General features: G+C 37.9%; 1 protein-coding gene across 4 annotated transcripts in view; it reads right to left on the reverse strand.

Moving 5' to 3' along the window:
* The window catches only part of ANK3 (ankyrin 3), a 461,267-nt gene that overhangs the window by 201,230 nt on the left and 239,641 nt on the right, over nucleotides 1-20,396 (reverse strand). For all 4 annotated transcript variants that reach the window (XM_036336813.1, XM_036336815.1, XM_036336812.1 and 1 more), the window contains exons 2-3: nucleotides 531-632; nucleotides 58-156 (exon numbers count right to left, since the gene is read on the reverse strand). In XM_036336813.1, the coding sequence (XP_036192706.1) occupies nucleotides 58-156; nucleotides 531-632 (201 nt within the window). The remainder of the gene's footprint in view (nucleotides 1-57; nucleotides 157-530; nucleotides 633-20,396) is intronic.

Here is a 20,396-nt window from a genome sequence, read left to right on the forward strand (position 1 = left end):
TAACTCCTCACTGAGTTTGGCAGGTGACATAAAAAGCATTAAATGTGTGATACTAACCTTCGTAGCTGCATCCACATTGGCTTCCCTCTTTAGCAGTTCAGAAACGACTTCTACGTGGCCTTCTTTGGAGGCAAGATGGAGCGCATTCAACCCATTCTGATTAAAAGGGAAGGGAAAGCTTTACTCAGCAGATGGAAAACCGGGGAGTAAACAGTCTACCAGGAACTCTGGGAAAATATCCCACCAGCAACCACTTGTGTGTGGGCAGTGCAGAAGCCTGAACTGGGAATAAAAATACTTGAAAATTAGGTGCGCTGTTCTAATATCACTACTTACTAAATTTTAGGAATTGTTAAAGGATGCATACCTACATTTCTGAGCACTCCTCTAACAAAGCAGAGAATAATTTGATAACTCAAGCTGGTGAAATTTAACAGAAAAAAAACTGGCAAAAAAGAGAAAGTCTTGGTAATATCTAATGAAAGATTTAAGGAATTAAAACAACAACAACAACAATAGCCACAACTCACCTGATTGCAAATGTTGATGTCAACTCCGTTTTTTATGTAGTCAAGGGCCTTTTCCAAGTGTCCAGCTCGAGCCGCTCTTAAGTAACTTGCATTGGCATCAGACTAAAATAAAAGAGAAAAACGTTTTAATGAAAAAATGAAACTGACATGCATGTTTGTATCTACTCAGTTTATAGTGAAAACTAAAAGGAATAAGATTTTTAAAATGAATTACAGGCATACTTCATTTTATTGGATTTGTTTTATTTTTTACATATTAAAGGCAAGACCCTCCACCAGCAAAATTATGACTGGCTTTACTGCAGTGATCTGGAACTGAACTCATGGTATTTTGGAGATGTGTCTGTATTGTATTTATAACAGGAAAATACTAATGAAAGATCTTTGTAAAATTACCAGAAAAAAAGATAACTTCTTTAAAAGTTGGTTTCAATTATACAAAGTTACCCCCTTGTGAAATGTCATAACTGATTATAAACTGAAAGAGAAAATTTCCATAATGTGTAGGTACCTCCAATCAACCTGCAATTTCCAGAGGGTAAAGAGAAATCCTGTAACTTCCTGGTGGAAGTTACATTATGAAAACCTCATTATTATATCAGACATTTAACATCTATTCCATTCTTTTGAACCATCATGACCAATTTTACAATTAATAGCTTCACAAATACATTTAATGCCATTACACTAATTTAACAGGGAGTAATGATGTTCTCTTGGATTTTCCTATAGATTGTATTTGAAAAGCATTTATAAACATCTACACAAATTGTGACCTGCACTTTCTTTTTAAAATAAATATATTTATTGATTTCAGAGAGGAAAGGAGAGGGAGAGAGAGTTAGAAACATCAATAATGAGAGAGAATCATTGATTGGCTGCCTCCTGCATGCCCCCTACTGGGGATTGAGCCAGCACCTGGCATGTGCCCTGATTGGGAATCGAATTGTGACCTCCTGGTTCATCAGTCAAAGCTCAACTACTGAGCCACACCGGCAAGGCAGTACATATAAATTTAAAAAAACAAAAACCAAACTTATTCACTTGCTAAAAATGTATAACTCTGAACTGCTTCTAAACTCTAATACCTACAATTGCGCAGTTGAAACTACCTACTATTGAAACCTTTAATAGAAAGAAGCCAGTGAAAGGAAAGCCTATGAAGTTGGGCTTGCATGATTTCTAAAGGAGTCTTGCTTGATGTAGAACAATATGGAAGCAGGTTTTCCTGAATGGGCAGCCTAGAATATCTAGTCACTGGAGATATATATACATATATATATAAATTTTTTTTTTAAATCCTCACCCAAGGATATTTTTTTTCATTGATTTTTAGAGAGAGTGGAAGGGAGGGAAAGACAGAGAGAAATATTGATGTAAGAGAAACACATTGATTGGTTGCACATGTCCTGACCAGAGCCCCGGCCGGGGAGGAGCCTGCAACCCAGGTATGTGCCCTTGACCAGAATTGAACCTGGGACCCTTCAGTCCACAGGCTGACGCTCTATCCACTGAGCCAAACTGGCTAGGTCTCATCACTGGTTATAAATGCAATGATGCAGGGTATGGCTTCAAAGAGGAAAGTGTCTTTTATCAGCTATGTGGCAAGTACACCCTTCAAAATTTCTGCTCTACAAAGCCTTCCCAGACCTGCCAGATAGTTTCATTGCTCAGTGCTCCCGAAGCACTGATCTCATTGAGCTCTCTTGGTATTTATCACAGAGCATCATCATTTTGGTACAGCACAGAGTTTAGCAGCAGTTCAGAGTTGTACATTTTTGGTGGACCTCCCTAAATTGTAAAGCCCCTTAAGAACAGCAGAGGCAGATTAAGGGATAGGCAACTGGAAGGCTGAACTTTGAGGAATGCCAATTCATCCCTGGGAGTGTAGTTGTGATGTAGGAAATTCCATCCTTCAGAAGGGTCTTTAATGCTTGTGTGGGTCAGTTTAGTAAGAACTGACTTGCTCAGGACCTCCAAGGAGAGGGCACTGCCTCTAGTGTCATCACCCTTCCCAGGATAATTGCATTATTGGCATTTTGTTGCGGATAATTCTTTGCTGAGAGGGACAATCCTGTTTGCGTCAATGTTTACCAGCATCCCTGGCCTCTACCAACCAGGTACCAATAGTACCCTCTATTTGCTACAATTAAACATGTCTCTGGAATTGCCAACTTTCCCTGGGAGGTAGGTAGGGCGTCAAATCTCCTCAGTTGGGAACCACTACTCTAGATAAATAGTCAACCAATTTATTTAAAGATTGGAGGCTTCAATAGGCTTAAATCTCTGGACAACCTTGATTGCCACATGCTTTGACCAAGCACAAAGCAGTGATTTCATGGATAATATTCATCTTTCTGTTTCCCTGCAACTAGAAGCCTCCATAGCATATAGCAGGTGGCCATACATTTTTTTCTGTGTGTGTGAATAAATGAATCAATCAATAAGTAAATTGTGTGGAAACAATTTTATTAGATAAGATATTGCCTGGAACAATAGAGGAAGCTTTATTAACAACAGCCACAGCTATTTTAATTGAGAATCTGTTATGATACAAAGCTGAATACCAGAGGCTGTAAACTAAGGCACAGAGTTGGGAAACACATATAAGTGTTGATAAAATAAAACTAGGATTTGAATCAAGTATGCACATCATGTACTCAGCGCAGAGGGTTAAGAAAGAGATTCAAACCAGACAAGAGGCTCATACCAGACAAAGGACAAACCAAAGCTTCCAGAAACAAAGAAAAACCTTTAAAGAGGTTTGCTCTTTGAGAAGATTAGTTTTTTTGTTTGGTTTGTAGGTTCAGTTAGAAATATGTTAGTTATGCAAGGATGGCTCATTGTACCACAAAATATCATCTTCTTTGTGCCTGCTCAAGGACTTAGTAAGAGTATTTGCCCTGAAGGGCTCTGATGCTGTTCTGGAAACAAATGACATCAGTCTGCCTGGATACTTCAACCGCCAGAGATAACGACTGTGAGTTAAGCATCCTAAGGTCCGACTTTTGAGGACATGAAAACAGCAGCTCAACAAATTCAAAAAGAGGTTGGTAATTCAAGGAAAACCTCTTCTTGACCCAAAATTTGAAATGGTTTGGCAATTTCATACACTGTCCATTTTCCTTTCAAATATTCTCAGAATTGTCCCACCTGAAACTCTAAAGCAGAACAAAAGACAAACAATATAAACCAAGCCTTCTAATTCAGTGGTTCTCTACCTATTTGGAGTTAATTTCTTTTGAGAATTACAAAAGATATCAACAAAGTCCCTTCCTTCAACAATGGCACACATATGCACGTACACACAATAAATCTGCATAGACACAACAAGCGTGCATATGTACACACAACGTGCACACTATTTCATGAAGCTCAGGATGGCTACCGTAAGGCTGTTCATGGAGTCATGTGTAAGAACACCTGCTCTAAGGATAAAGAATTCTCTGGGCGAACCCGGCTGGTGTGCTCAGTGACTGAGCATCAATCTATGAACCAGGAGATCACGGTTCGGGTTCGGTTCCCAGTCAGGGCACATGCCTGGGTTGCAGGCTCAATCCCCAGTGGGGCGTGTGCAGAAGGCAGCCAATCAATGGTTCTCTCTTATCACTGATGTTTCTATCTCTCCTTTTCCCTTCCTCTTTGAAATCGATAAAAAATGTATTTTAAAAAATTCTTTGGTCGATACCTTCACTATATCCATTTCACCCTACAACTCTGGAATCAAATAATTCTCAGAAGTAGCTAATTTTTCACCTGAGAATATTAGAAGGAAGAAAAAGGAAAAATTTTATTTTCTTCACTTTCACTTTTCTCAAACCTCTGTTACATACAGTCATGCTTACCACACCAATACATAACAATTGGGCACTTTATACTTCCAAGTATTGGGGGAGAAAGAAGGTGGAAAAGATAAAGGAAGAGGAGGGTAATAAAATCTGATTTGGAGGAAATGGACCACTTGGAAAATGAAGTTAATAATGCCACAGAAAAATAACCAGAAGTTTCTCCATTTCTCCCAACCACCTGCAAGCAATGCAGTCACATGGTCCTTCCACAAATATGTGAGTACTGATGATGTGCTAGTTGGGCCAACATCTGACTGTGTGGCTGTGAACAAAACAGATGTGGTACAAATAAAGACTCATTAGCCTTCATCTCACTGTTTTACACTTTTCCAAATTGTGTTGCTTAAATGGCAGAGTAAACATTTTTTTTCCAAATTCTGCTTGTAATATCTATATATTTTTATTTCCTTAGTGTTAAAAAATTGTATTAGGCTCAACATCAATGTGCTGCATCTTCAAGCTGTCCTGTCATCAAATAACTGGGGCTACTCTCCTAAAGTTATAGTCTGTTTTTAATCTGGAGCATTCTATCAAAACAATGCCTTTTTAAAGCCAGTTGTAGACAAATTATTATGGAAGGAAATTAGGCCCCATGAGAGGTTGAGCTCTGCAATGTGGAAAGTCATACAGAGGTCACTGCCTAAGGACAGTTGGCAGAAAATGAATACAAGCAGGCTAGTCAGCATTTTTTCCCCCTGAATGATCAAAATCTGAAGTAAGAATTTGGAAAATTAAAGTGTCCTTTGTCATTATTTAATATCTTAGCTATTTTACTAGACAGGAAAGAAATATGAGCCATGTATGCTTTTCAAGGAAATAGTTTCAAGGAGAGAGTTAAGCATTATTCTAAATTAATATAATGACTCAGCATTTCTACCTGTACTAGAATATTGATATTATGTACAGAAAATAGTGATAGGAAAGAATAAGCATTTCTTCCGTGTCAACCTTAGTAAGAACTAATATCCCAAACCTCTGAATATATGCTATATACTATTACAAATACTTATAACTTAATGTATATTAAGTAAATAGTAATATCCTTATATATCCTTATGTTAACTTAGTTCTTATAATATTTCTATAAAGTAGTATAGTAGATTGAGTAGTGTCCCCCAAAATTTATGTCCATTTGGAACCTCAGAATTTGACTTATTTGGAAATAGGATCTTTTCAGAAATAATTAGTTAAGATGAGGTTATACTGGATTAGAATGAGCCCTAAAACCAATGATAGATGTCCTTATAAAAGAGGATAAGATATACAAATGCTGGATAATTAGGTTGTACATCTGAAACTGACATAATGTTAGATGTCAATTATATCTCAGTTAAAGAAGAAGATGAGACGGCACACAGACACATAGAGAGACCATGTAAAGATGGAGGCAGAGATTAGAGTTATGTTGCCACAAGACACGGACACACCAGAAACTGGAAGAAGCAATGGAGGATTCTCCCTAGAGCCCCTGGAGGGAGTGTGGCATGCTGACACCTTGAGTTTGAACTCTGGCCTCCAGAACTGCGGAAGAATAATTTCCATTTTAAGCCACCAAGTTTGTGGCGGTTTGTCATGGCAGCCCGAAGAAACTAGTACAAGTAGGTACTATGACTAGCTCTGTTTCACAGATGAGGAGACTTGAGCTTTAGAAAAGATGAATGACTTTCCCTGGAACATTAACACAGATGGTCCAGAGTTCAGGCTGTTAACCACTGCTCTAAGAAAGGGATGAACAAATATTGATTTACATTTTATGCTCAATAATTCTTGGTTCATTCATTCATTCATTTTTCATTGATCAGCTCATCCACCCATCCATTCAACCAACCACTGAATTAAACATGTAGGTACTTTTAGGTGAGTTCTCTGTAGACTGCAATTCCTTAACTGAATTCATTTCAAGACTTCAAAACTAGGCTAACAGAGAATTTCCAGAAGAAGTGCAGATTAAAGAATCCAATAACAGAACTCTGTTCCATTGCTTCTAAACCTCAGAGGGCAATCTCAAACGCCCAATGATATATGATCCACCAATCCTCTAATCTTTCTCCTTTATCTCACCTTCCCAGCTACCTGGGGACCATAAATAATCCTTATTATAAGCCTCAGGTTCCTTTTCTCTACTGGTGTCCTATACTGTGCCTACCAACATACTCAGGTGTTGCTTTAAAAAAAAAATCATTTCACCTTTCTACCTAGCACCCCTTGTAAGTGCAATACATTATTATTTTATTTTTACATTTTTTTGTAAATATCAAACAGTTTGAAGAACTGGTTTAGACTCAGTGCTTCTATACCCTTGATAGTACTTCATACTTGAGTCTCTAGACAAATGGCTACTCTTGCTGGTCAATAAAGTCTCTCCTTACAAAATCACCAGTGACCATTTGATGCCAGTCACTACACTGTGTTCTTTCATTTTAATTCTGTCCTCTTCTAATGTTGAACAATTTTACAGCACCCATCACCTTCTCATTCTTAAAAACCTTCCCTTTAGCTTTTCTCATCTCCTTTTCACTCCTTTTTATTTCCCTTACTGTCTCAGCCCATCACTGGAAAATGAGCCTTTTCCAGTTTTCAGAACTCACATTTCTTTTCTTTTTGTGCTCATTCCCAAATGACTTCATCACTACCATGACTTCTACCATGCTAAACCCAACCACTCTGTATCTAAGTTGCGCCCATTTGCATCCCCAAACATTTCCACTTCCATGTTCCATAATTCACCCACTGCAACAGCAAAAACAAATGTTTAAGGAGAACATATGAAGTATCTGGCACTGAAACTAGGTATTAACAATAGAGATGTGAATAATGTATTCTCTTGATTTCCTTATTTTGATTTAAAGGTCCCAAGATTATTTTTTAGATTCTCAGGAATACAACTTTGGTGTGAATCTTTGATTATTTTCCTTCATTTTTCCCTCCTCAAATTCTCTTCCAGAAGTTACATGTAAGCATCCTATAAAATATTCTGTCTCTAAAGCATTTACAGTTCCCATTCTCCTTTTAAAAAGCATTTATCATACATACAAAAGAGTACATAAATAAAACATATATGAACAGTTTAAGGAAGAATCATAAGAGGAGCACCCACATACCCATCGGTCAGCTCAAGAATGAAAGTTACAAGTAACTTTGTAGACACCCAATGAGCCTTTCTTTGACTGTCTCTCCAAAGACATCCTCTGTTCTAGTTAATCACTCAGGCCTTTATAGTTTTAACATCTGTGTATTACAGCCCTAAGCTAGATATTACATAGTTTATGGTCTTAGCACTCTATATAAGTAGAAACATACATTATGGATTACTCTGTGACATGCTTGTTTTGTCTAATGCTGTGTTTCTGAGTGTCATCCATGATGACATATGTAATAGTAGTCAATTTATCATTGCTGTTTGCAGAAGATTCCATCATGTGAATAACGCAATCTATTTATCTCTGTAGAGTGGAAGGATGTTTGTGCTGTTTCCAGTTTGGATCTGCTATCAACCATGCTGCCATCAACATTCTGGACACTAGTCCTGGCGCACAGACAACACTTTTTAAAAATAGGATCTTAAGTTCTGGGTCATTGGGTATGTGCTCATTCAACCGTATTAGTTAATGACAACATTTTTTTTCAAAGTGATTGCACCAACTTAATACTTTCTCTGGTTTGAGATTATTGTTTGTGAGCTCATATTCCTTAGAAATTAATCTTTGGGAATACTTCCAGGCCTGGATTAACATTGCCATACTCCAAAGAGAAATTTATGATTGCTTTTGCCAGTTGCCTGGAGGTAGTACAAACCCAAGATTATTTGAAAAAAAAATGCTTGCCTTGAGGGTTTGGGGGCTTTATTTTTAAGATTACAAAGATACATTTAGACTTCAAACTGGAAGATATGAGGAATTCCTTGTGGTTACAAATACCCGGGAGAACTGTTTCCCTTTTATCTGCTGATAAATTGAGACAGGCAAGTTTTTGCTATATTCTTCTCTGTGGTGGGTTTATTTCCTGTTCAACCTTACATTGGAAGCTATAACCTTTGGGGCCCAGCTCAATGTGGGGAAGCGGGTGTCTCTTATTAGACTGTCCACTCTGGGTATAGTCTAGGTTTTGTCTCCAGTGTCCTAAGTCTATGCAGCCAAGTAAAACTGGTTCTTGCTGGAAATATGCTTAACCTTGCCCTAACCGGTTTGGCTCAGTGGATAGAGCATCGGCCTGCGGACTGAAGGGTCCCAGGTTTGGTTCCGGTCAAGGGCATGTACCTGGGGTGTGCAGGAGGCAGCTGATTGATGTTTCTCTCTCATCGATGTTTCTAACTCTCTATCCCTCTCCCTTCCTCTCCGTAAAAAAATCAATAAAATATATTTTTAAAAATTTTTTAAAAAAGAAATATGCTTAATCTTTTTTTTTTTTTTTAAAATTCACCCTACTACTTGCCCAGATCGGATCTTATCTATATGATGCCCAGATCATGCCAAAAACCTTCAGGAAGTTGTAGTTAGCACACTGTTCCTAGATGATTATTCCAGAAACACGGAACACTACTGAGGAGCTTATGAGGAGCCACTGAGGGTTGGGAGAAAATCATGACAAGGATGACAGGATGATAGCTGTAATTTAGTGAGTACCACCTAATATAGATCAGGGATCACACTAAGCTATGTATCTATATATCTATATCTAATCTAATCTAATCTTTGTCTAATCTATAGTCTATATGTAAATAGATATTGCATATATAAAGTATTACTATATATGCATTATCAAGATGGGAGCCTTCATTACAGATGCAAAAATAGTTTCATAAATGTTAAGTGGCTTGCCCAAGGTCACACAGCGAATAAGTTAGCAGCAAGGATTGAAACTCGTAACTTCTTGCTAACAAGCCCAGTTCTTTCCTCAATTCCAGTGGCTCTGTGAACACTAGGGTTAAAGACTATAAAGATCAGCCCCAGCCCAAAGGGTTGCGGGTTTGACTCCTGAGCAAGGGCATGTACCTGGGTTGCAGGTTGATTCTGGCCCTGAGGGTGTGTGCAAAAGGTAACCAATGTGTCTCTCTCACACTGATGTCTCTCTCCTCACCCCCAACTGGCCTCTTTTTCACTCTCTAAAAAAAAAAGAAAAATCAATGGAAAAAATATCCTCAGATAAGGATTAACTAACTAAATCCTGAGATTAAAAGACTGAGTAAAAAAAAAGGCCAAGTAAGCAAAGCTCCATATGACTAGCGTCACTTTCATCCCAAGCAGATCTACTTTTACATGTTTAAATATTGACAATTGATGACATGCTTCATTTGTAAAAATGTTTCTGCTTTTAAACCATAGTATTCAATCACTGCTATGGTATAGCCTCTGAGCCTTTAAAACCTACCCCAAATAAACGCTTCCAGCCTGTACTGAAACATGAATGCTGATCTTAAAGGCTTAAATTATTCTTCCAGGGCTTATTATTTCTCGACAGGCCCCATCACTTCCTGGCACTGTGACTTCACCTAGGACACCCTTTTGGCCGTAATGCTCACTGCCACTACTTGCTCCCCACCACCCCCCCCAAGAGAGTCACCCACTAAATCCTAGGTCCAGCTCAAATGTTACTTCATCTTTGTTATTTTCCATGATAAACACTGAATATGACCCCTTTTCTCTCCAAACTCCTATAGCACTTGGTCTGTCCAGCTTAGATGCCAGCTATCTCATCAAGACTGGAATCTCTTTTAGGATGGGTCCATGTTCTGGTCAGGGCTTATTTTTGCATAACAAACTCTCAGGAAGTGCTGAATGAAGAAATGCTGATCTCCAATGCATAGTCCAATCCTCTAACTGTCCCTTGAGAAGCAAAAACCCACACCAACTTAATTGGGAATATAAAAGTCTGCTTTGTATCTTCTCCAGTCTCTTGCTCTCTCTCCATTTCATTAGATGAAGAAAGAGTCTAGTGACAGGATTAGGAGCTCTTCTTCCAAACTTCAGGAGAAGATAAAAGAGTGGGTCTGAGTCTATTCTGATTTCTCAACTTGCTTTGGGCACACAGCTTCATTTTTAATATGTCTGCTGGGATCACCTATGGAACAAAGTTTTTGTTTTACAGTAACGGACAGAAAAAATATGCACGTAAGGTCTGCATTCTGTTGTGTAATGAATCACAAGGCATTTAAGTATCCTGACACAATCATTGGGCACTTGTAATAAATATAGGAGGCATTTTCCAGAGATTGTGACACAGTCATTCTCACAAGTCTGTGCAATTATCATCTACATTGTACAGGTTAGAAGAGTAAGGTTAGGTAACTTGCCGAAGGAAATTCCCCCAGAAGCTGGCAGAGCCAGGATTAGAACTCATGACTTTAGCATGAGTTCTTCCCTGAACCCCTACTATCTAATGCCTTTCCTGGAGAACTGTTCCAGAGTGATATAAAGGAGAAAAAGGAACTTAAATCTGTTGAGCAAAGAAGGAAAGAAAGGTAGCAACATTTACTTAGTGTCATCAGATAGGCAAGCACTCTTTAAGTGCTTTGAGCATATGAACTTAATTAATAATGCTCAACGTTTGGTAGTTGTGTTTTGAAAGACAAAATAAAAGCTCAAGAAGATGCATAATCTCCCACAGACAGATAGTGTTAGAAAGAATTTGAATTCAAGGCTGTATGATATCGCATCCCAGGAGTATGTTGCCGGAGTATGGCAATTGTTCTTTTAACCAACCTCCCTCATTCACCATTCCTTTTGTCTAACAGGACTGATGCCCAAATACAGACAACCTTTCTATTGGTTTCATACACCCACTGGCTCCTATTACAAGTCAATTGTGTTTTTCTCTAACATGTTTATCGCAGTTCTGGCTGTTGTAATTGTGTAATTAAAGTGGTATTATTTACACTATGAAATAGTATACAGAGAAAGAATATTTTTGTAAGAATGCAATTAAATTATTTAAAAAGATGGATTAGGAAGAAGTTCCATAAAAAGTTGCTGCTGAATCAGATATGGATGAGATGACTTTAAGGAATGAAAATAAAAATCAAAGATTTTATACTCAGATTGCTTCAGATTTCTTTAATTTTTAGCTTTCCTTTGAGGATACTGAAACTGGGACTCTCGGCAAAAGCACTGGTGTTGGAAGGACAACATGAACTCCTGTCAGTGGACTTATGCTCAGAGACAAGGCCTCATCTTTACATCCCACCTTTGGCACGTGCCCTTAGTGGGAATCAAACCTTTGACCTTTTTTTTGCATGAGACAGTGCTCAATCAACTAAGCCACACTGTCCAGGGCCATTAACCATTTCAGAATGTAACCAAAAAACTACTGATAAAAATTTTGCTATATAAAAGCTCCTATAACCAGGTTTTCTACTTTTCAAGAAGATTTTGAGATAGCTCTAATAAAGTTTCTTCCACTAGAAATTTCCAGAAGCATCAAATAGACCACACCGCCTGGTTTCTGGTCACATATCAGAAAATATGGCCCAGGAGGAACACCAATTTTCTGACCTTCTCAGAGTGGACATGCTCACTTGAATGTGAATGGCAGTACCAGTACGTCATTGCAGACACATCCAGAAAGCACATCAATCTGTTTTCTTAAATCCACATTCTAAATGCCACAGTGAGGTTGTGCTGAAAGTGAAATCACAATCTGAGTCTTGATGTAATAAATGACACATCTTTTCTAATGATTCAATTAAAACAAATCTTCAAAGTGGATGTTATATATTTATTCCATCACCAGGATTAAGGGTTCCCATTCAATAAAAGAGTTTAATATGTAGCAGTGAAGCAGACATGTCTACTTGACCTCTATTGTGAGTATGCAGTCACTGCCTTCAGTGATTTTATAACCTAGCTGTGCAGACTGGGGTTAGTAGGTGACATTAAAATTAATAGTAGAGAAACCAATGGAAGTTAGAAGACTCTATGCAGGTCCATTGGGAAAAGCGAGGTCTGCCTTCTGGATGTAACTAAGAAGACAGCTAAGAGGAGGAGGTAGGACTGTAAAAGGGGACTTAGTGGGGAAGGGAGGAAAGTGGGAGGGGATGTTGAAATGAAAAGACGTGAGGAATGATGAATAGACAATCTCTACCTAAAAGGAGGAGGGTCACCTGGGGGTAATGGTAAAGGAGAGGTTCACAGAAGGTTTGAAATGACAGATAAATATGATTTAACTTCACCATAAAGATAACAGGAGACAGTGAAGGATTTTGAGGAATGGAAGAAAATCATTAAATCTATATTTTAGCCCCATTAATTGATGGCAGATTAGAGTGTGGGAAGAAATGGAGACAAAAAAATCTGTAGGTCAATGGTTGTCAATTCCAGACTTTACAGTTTTGGTTTTCATATTTGTCTGTCCCCACTTTCTCTTACTCTTCAATACCACCACACCCACACCCACCTGTTAAGCAAACACGTATAGCCAGAAATCAAAGATGTGAGGTTTTCCTTGGTAACACTAACCATTAACCTTTGGTGACTAAAGTAATAGAGATTCGTAAATGATTTTCAATCAGGAAGAGGACTAACACAGTATGGGTGGGGCCTGCTTGTGAACACCCTTAAATCCTCCATGGCATTGGCCCTTAATTAGTGATTTCAATGCCAGTTACAGTTTTCAAATATAAATAGAGCCAGTCTGCAGAACTTCTCAAAATCCAAGATTGGTTTGTTTATTTGTAATAAAATAACTTTCAATGAAAAAAAAAAAGTCAACTGTATTGAGAGAGCCTGCGGCAATAAATGTTTTTGGTTTTTCCCCCCTACTAAACTACAGCAGATTCACTGCTTATACTCTGGGACACGTCCATTCAGATAGTGCCCAACGTCGCCAGATATTTTAGAATAAGATACCACATGCATTTTATAGATATCTTGAACAGTGATGTAATTTCTGACCAATCTGAAAAGAATGTGACCAATTGCGCAACTCAAAACAACTGTGACATTCATGCAACAATGTGCCTCCTGTCAATAAAATCCTCAGATCTTTAGGAGGCTGCTCCCCACCACTCCCATCCAAGGCGATAGATATTATGTCTTTGTTAGCAAACAGACCCTTTTTAGGTATGTGGTGGGGGTAGGGTGGGGGTGTGCGCGCAGAGATCTTAAAAAAAAAAAAAAAAAAGGGAATTTTGTGTGTGTCTTTTGCATGGCAAGTGCTTGAAAAAACTTGAGCCCTTTTAGTTAGGAAGACCCTGGGTTTTTAAGATTTTACTATTTTTTTTTAATTTAATGGTTACTCAGTTATTGTGAATCAACCAACATTTTCCATTCATAAAGCAGTCAGAGTACAGGGTGTTAGGGGCTCAACCAGTAAGAAAAATACTTCTCAAGGCTATCGTATCTGTAATCGTCACTATCAAAGCCACTCACGTTCAAGGGGCTGCCTCCACAGATGCCTCCCCGTTGCTACAAGGCTGTCTTTGTTTGCTGGGTTTTTGCTTGGAAGTAACCTCAGTTCATCCCTGAAGATGAGGTCACTGCCCCCTAACACATGTTAGGCATGGTTAGCATCTTGACACTGGGCCCTTTGCCAGAAAGGCCCCTGTTCTGTTGCTGCACATTTCAAACCGGCATGGTGTCTGTGCTCAGTGGCCCCTCGGAAACTGAAAGGCAAACAACACTCCCATCTTTATCTTTAAGCCGAGGGGAGTGGGAATCGGTTATACAAATAAATACAGTTGCTGGCAGGCTTTTGTTTTTACAAAGGCAGTGTTTTAAAGAGATCTGCTTTGCTATACCGATAAAACCCACCCTCATCAAGTCTGTCTACTAGATCTGGTTTACATCAAAAGGAAGATCCAGAATCCAGGCTCCTTGCAATGTCTTTTTTTTTTTTTTTTACCCAGATTTCAGACCCCTGAACATTCTTTTGGAGACTGATTAGAAATAAAAATAAATACAGAGAAGATAGATGTTTCCCATAGGAAAACTAAAAAGTGCATGTTGGGTGTTGGTTGGGTGGGTATTTCCAATATTTCTCAACGTAAAGTTGATTCTGTTCATCTACAAAACAGGATTGACTTGAGTTTGTCTGAGATCTTCTGAGAACATCAAGTAAAATTTTGAAGAGCCAGTTTTGCTGCCTCTCAAAGGACATAAAACCATATAGATCTGGGGAGGAGAGCTGTGTATGTCTTAACAATATCAGGTCCTTATTTGTCCTAGCATGGGGCAGGATTTAACACCATTTGGACTTAAAAGTTTTGTTTCAAAAATTTTCCTCATGCTATAGAAGTTGTGAGGTATTTTAGTGTGCTTCACAGATCATGTCCTAACACTATTATGTGTTAGGTAGAATGCTATAAATGGTGTTAGGAATTGAAAAATTCAATAGACTTCAGATAGAATGAGATAGACTAAATGACAGGTGAGTTTCCTCCTTCCCCAAGAAGCTCCACAGTACTGTGCAACATGAATGTATCTTACAGTTAATGGTAAATAGTGTCTTTCCCAAATGAGCAAAAATAAGAAAGTATTCCTAAAAAGTTTTATTGTAGCCAGGCTACTTAAGATGTAGAAAGAGGTGTAGCTCTTTATCCAAAAATATTTTTGAAACTTAAATGAAAACAAAATGAACTCTTTTACTTTATTCTATTCAAGGAATTTTAGGACATGGTAAGTTGTCTTGCATAACAATGAATTTATACAAGAGGGACACATTAAACTTTAACATTGTAAAACACTGATTATTCTGAAAGGTAAAAATCCAAATAAATAAGCCTGGAAAAGCAGCCATAGATGAAGAAATTATTTCTGAGAAGTATGCTTTGCAGGTGTATTCATGACCAGGCTTGTTTGAAACCTCCGCTGTGTTTGGGCAAGTTTCTGGTTACCTCTTGGGACAAAGAAGCACAAGAGAAATGCTGTACATTGTTTTGGCAAAAACAAGTCTATTTGCAGTAGTGTAAGTGCTCAGCAATTCAGAACATATAACATCCCTGGAGAATTTTCTATGTTTTTCTATCTTAATCTACAAAAATGGGATATTAATATGAGGAAGAGTTAGTCCTTTTAATTACCTTTATGTTAGGAAATTATTTTCCCTGTTGAGGTAAAACAAGAATGCAATTGGAGACTGCATAAAATAGATAGCAGTTGATGTTGGTTTGTGCCAGGTAAATTTTGTGGATGACAGGCTCTCCTAAACATATAACTGGTACCTTTTCTATTTGTCAGGCAGAAGGCGAGTACAGAACAAAAATATAGAGCTATTGAGGTCTTATTCTTTCTTGTTATCCATTATTCCTTTCTCTTTTCATTCTATGTTTCTGTCTCAATTATTTCCCATATGAACATGTCTTTTAAGAAACTCTCTGTTGTTCTCCTGTGACCAAGGCTGCCTATGAAATACTTAATGCATAATCTGTACCCCATTGTTTATCCAAGGAAGTGGCTGTCTTAAACGATTAGGCTCCCCGACCCTTGAAAGGATCAGTTGACATGTGCCTCACCATGCCTTCACTTACTATTGTGTTATGCCATGAGGGACCTGAGGGACATGTACAGATCCTCAACTCACCTCAACAGGTCAAAAGATTATACTGACTAGATTATCTCAGGGTTCATAGCCCTGAACTAGTAAACTGCAAGCAAAGATTCAATATGGCAATAGTTACTAGTATATCTTAGTCTTAATATATACTTTTGTATACACAACAAAAATACATTTCTATTTTTTTATACACATCTTATTTTTTGAGATGTGTAGAGATCACCAAATCATCTCTATTTGTATAAACAGGAAACTGAATCACAGAGAGGTATGATTTGCTTAACTAGTTAGGAAATGGCTAAAAACAGAACATGGGATTCCTGAATTTAATGTTTGTCCCAGTACCTCAGGTTACAACAAGAATGAATTATTCCAGTGAACAGAGGGTTCATATATTAGTGTTTGAATACCTTTGGATAAATACCCAGAAGTGCAATTACTGGGTCATATGGTAGTTCGAGTTTTAATTTTTTGAGGAAACTCTATACTGTTTTTCATTGTGGCTGCACCAATGTATAAATCCACCAATAGTGCATGAGGGTTCCCTTTCTTCCAGATCCTGGCCAACACTTGTTGATTTACTGATGCAACCATTCTGACAGGTGTGAGATGGTATCTCATTGTGGTTTTAATTTGCATTTCTCTGATGATTAGTGATGTTGAGCATCTTTGCATATGTCTATTGGCTATCCTCTTTGAAGATATGTCTATTCAGGTCCTCAACATCAATTAGAAAAGATATATGCATCCCTATGTTCACTGCAGCCTTATTTACAATAGCCATGATATGAAAGCAATGTACGTGCCTATCAGTAGACAAATGGATAAAGAAGATGTGGTACATATATACAATGGAACATCACTGAGTCATAAAAAAGAATAAAATTTTCACCATTTATAACAACATCAATGGACCCAGAGAGTATTATGTTAAATGAAATAAGTCAAACAGAGAAAAGACCAATACCACTGGATTTAGTATTTGTGAAAGCTAAAAAATAAAATAAAACAGAAATAAACTCATAGAGAGAATAAATTGATGGTTGCCAGATGGGTGGGGGGTTGGGGAATGGGTAAAAAGGGTGAAGGGATTAAGTACAAATCGCCAGTTATAAAATCAGTCATGGGATATAAAGTACCACATAGGGAATTTAGTCATTTATATTGTAATAACTATGTATGGTGTCATTTGGGTACTAGACTTAACAGGGCAATCACTTCATAAGGTATATAAATGTCTAATTACTATGTTGTACAACTGAAACTAATATAATGTCAGCTATTACTGAAGAAAAATTAAAGAATGAATTAGTGCAGAATTTTATGGGTTGAACTAGTAAAAGTACTTAGCCAAAGATTTTCCTGCCTGACTCCTAGGTTGAATGGTCCAACTTCCAAGGTCACCTGGTCCAACCCTCTTTCCCCCCAAATACTATCCATGTAGTAACTCTTCCTGACAGTTATCCCTTGTACCCTGGGGAAACATCTAAACATCGTGACCAACACCTCACAGCTGAAGAGAGCTAAAAACCCCAGACAGCTTTGTCGCGTAGACAGCAAATGAAGCCTCCAAGGCAATAGTATTATTTAGTCAACTTTGGAGAGTCTGTGGGCACCTTTGTCTATACAACAAATACCAAGTTTTGCATAGCTTGCCTAAACAACAACAAAAAACTGCAGAGTCCCTTACAAATGCACTTTGTAATACTAAGATATTGCTACGCACCACTTAGGAAATGCATAGCAGTTACTTCTGGCATTACACATGGTAGATTATATAAAACATGTCAACTGTTTGGGATTTTTCCATTTATTTGGTATGTGATGAATCAGAAAAAGGATGTCATGGCTTCATGCCTAAGGATCCTTATTATGTAGGAGGTACTGGCATGCGTCCTAAAATATTTAATCCAGGGAACTGTTCACATTTTAAATATAGCAACTGAAAACAGTGATAAGCTAAAATTGGTCTAGATATCAGGAGAAAAGAGAAAGAATTTACTTAAGTAGACAAACATTTTCCCAACAGTTGTTTTTTTTCTTTTTGATACCAGGAAATAAATAGCTTGTTTTTTAGGTGGACAAACAATACTGTGAACATAACTATTTTCTTCTAACACATAAATACACTTTATATGGTGGGAATCAGCTAGGACATCACAATACACTGGACTGAGCTTCCTGGTCAGATAATTACAAGCCTGGGCTTGAAAGCCCAGAGGAATTGAAGGGTGAGGCCCACGGCACCAGAGGGAAAGGAGGCGTTAGCTAGTGAGAGGAAAGGTTCTTGAATGTATCATCCTACAAGGATGTGTGCCAGCTGGTACAGCTGGAGCCTTGCTGGTATGTGAAACTATAGGCCTTTTCAGGGGCTTGTGGTAATGATGTTTCCATACTGATTTGTTTTAAAACCAATATACCAAAATGCTACTGCTCTTTCCATTTAAATTGCTCATTTCTACCTGCGTCTATGATCAACCGGAAGATCTTAGTAGCTCTTAGTGAAAACATAGCTGAAGAAGTTCATATTTGAATGAATAAAGAATATATTTAAAACTAGGCTAGGTAACTAGTAGAACTCAGAGGTAGATAGATAGGTATACAGATTGATAGGCTGACTTGTGAATCTTAAATAATCTTCAGGCCACATTTATGTGTTTCCTGAACAAGGTTTATAAATAGAAGACTTAACAACTTTACATTGAGTGCAATAAAATGGAAGAGAGAGAAAAAGCATGTAGTGCCCATATGTGCAGAAGATATTTTTCAAAGTACAATGAAAACATGTAGTAAAGATAATAAAGGATGTGTTTATTACATGAATAAGGCGAAACACAAAAGAATAGACTTGATCCCATTGTTGTGGTAACCACTGGAATATATAGTTATTAGTAGTTACAACATGGTAGGTGACTTTGGAATACCCAGCTCTCACAGCTAACGCAGGGAGTAAAGACTCATATCTAAGGACCTGCCTTTTATGTATAAAAATGAAGGTGCTAAATCGGGGTTAGCATATCATACATATTTTTTAAGTGTTTGAAGATAGAAAGTGATCTACCAGCAAGTCAGTATAGTTCGATGATTTCAGAGTTCAGACCCTGTAGCCAGAATGCCTCAGTTCAAAACCTGGCTCTGCAATTTACAAACCATGTGACCTTAGACAAGGTGTGTAAACAGGCTGTACCAGTCTCCCAATTTGTAAAATGAGAATATCCGTAAAATTTAACTTATAGGGTTTTGATAAGATTAAGGGAGCTACTATATGCAAAGCAGTTAGAAATGGCCTGGTACACAGCTGGTCCTCGATTAATAGTATACCTTATTATCAGTTAAACATTTCTTAAATTATTTTTAGCTTGCGTGGCTATGGCTATCATCATGAGAGTCCAGTGAGCATAACTGGTCACACAGAGATTGTACTCGGGAATTTGACTTTATTTAACGAACGTTTTCAGTCACTAGGTAAACAAGGCCAGGGAATGTTTGCATTGCAATCTGTCTAGAACAATGGTTCTCAAACTTGTTTGTCTCAGGGTCCCTTTAGAATCTTAAAGTATTGAGGTTCCCTAAAGAGCTTTTGATTATTATTTCCTATGTTAGAAGATAAAACTGAGAATTAAACAAATATTATTTATTTTAACATTACCATAACAGTTATTACATAGTAACATAAAATACATATCTTATGGAAAATAACTATTTTTCAAAAAGATGTACTGTTTTCTAGTTTTGCAAATCTCAATGTCTGACAGTAGAAGGCAGATTCCCCTATCTACTTCTACATTCAATCTGTGACCATCTGTTGTTTAGCTTGGAGGATGTGAAGGAAATATGGCCTCAAATAGATAATGTAGTTAGAAAACGGCCTCACAGGAAGTGGAGTGCTCAGGAAGGGCCTCGGGGACACTCAGGGGTTCTTGCCCACACTTCGAGTGGCTGGTCTACAACAAAGTTGTCAACAAAGACTTACCTCACGGCACAGAGGCCTACCTCTGCCTAACAGAATAACTTAGGCAAGAGCCACAGTTGAACAGGAGGGCCAGGTCTAAATAAAAGCAGTGCTGCTATTTTTGCAAAGTACAGACCAGGATCTCGCTGATCACTGCCTGTTTGCTGCCTATTTGTTCCCTTGCCTCAGTCTCTCCCTGATAGGATGGAGCCTTCCAAGAGGCCGTGTCCACACACTCCAAATACTTTGATGCTTTTACACTTTTCCAGTGGCTAACACTGTCCTCAGAATGTCAATTTAACATTCGTGGAGGTGACATGTGAGAAGTAAACAAACACATCCCATTGCAATCGGTGCCGCCCTATCAAAAAGATAGCGTATAAATTCTTTACAGACAACTTGTCATTGTTGTGTAAGCACAACTATAGATACAAATCCTGTGTTCTGGGAAACGTCTAGACTGGAAAACAATCTCATTTTGGTTACTAAAGTGGAATGTTAATTAGTGCATTTTTTCTGTTTAAAATATTTATTTTATTTTTTTAAAATATATTTTATTGATTTTTTTACAGAGAGGAGGGG

The sequence above is a fragment of the Myotis myotis genome, unplaced genomic scaffold, assembly GCF_014108235.1.
Source record: "Myotis myotis isolate mMyoMyo1 unplaced genomic scaffold, mMyoMyo1.p scaffold_m19_p_15, whole genome shotgun sequence".
NCBI classification, from domain to species: Eukaryota; Metazoa; Chordata; class Mammalia; order Chiroptera; family Vespertilionidae; genus Myotis; species Myotis myotis.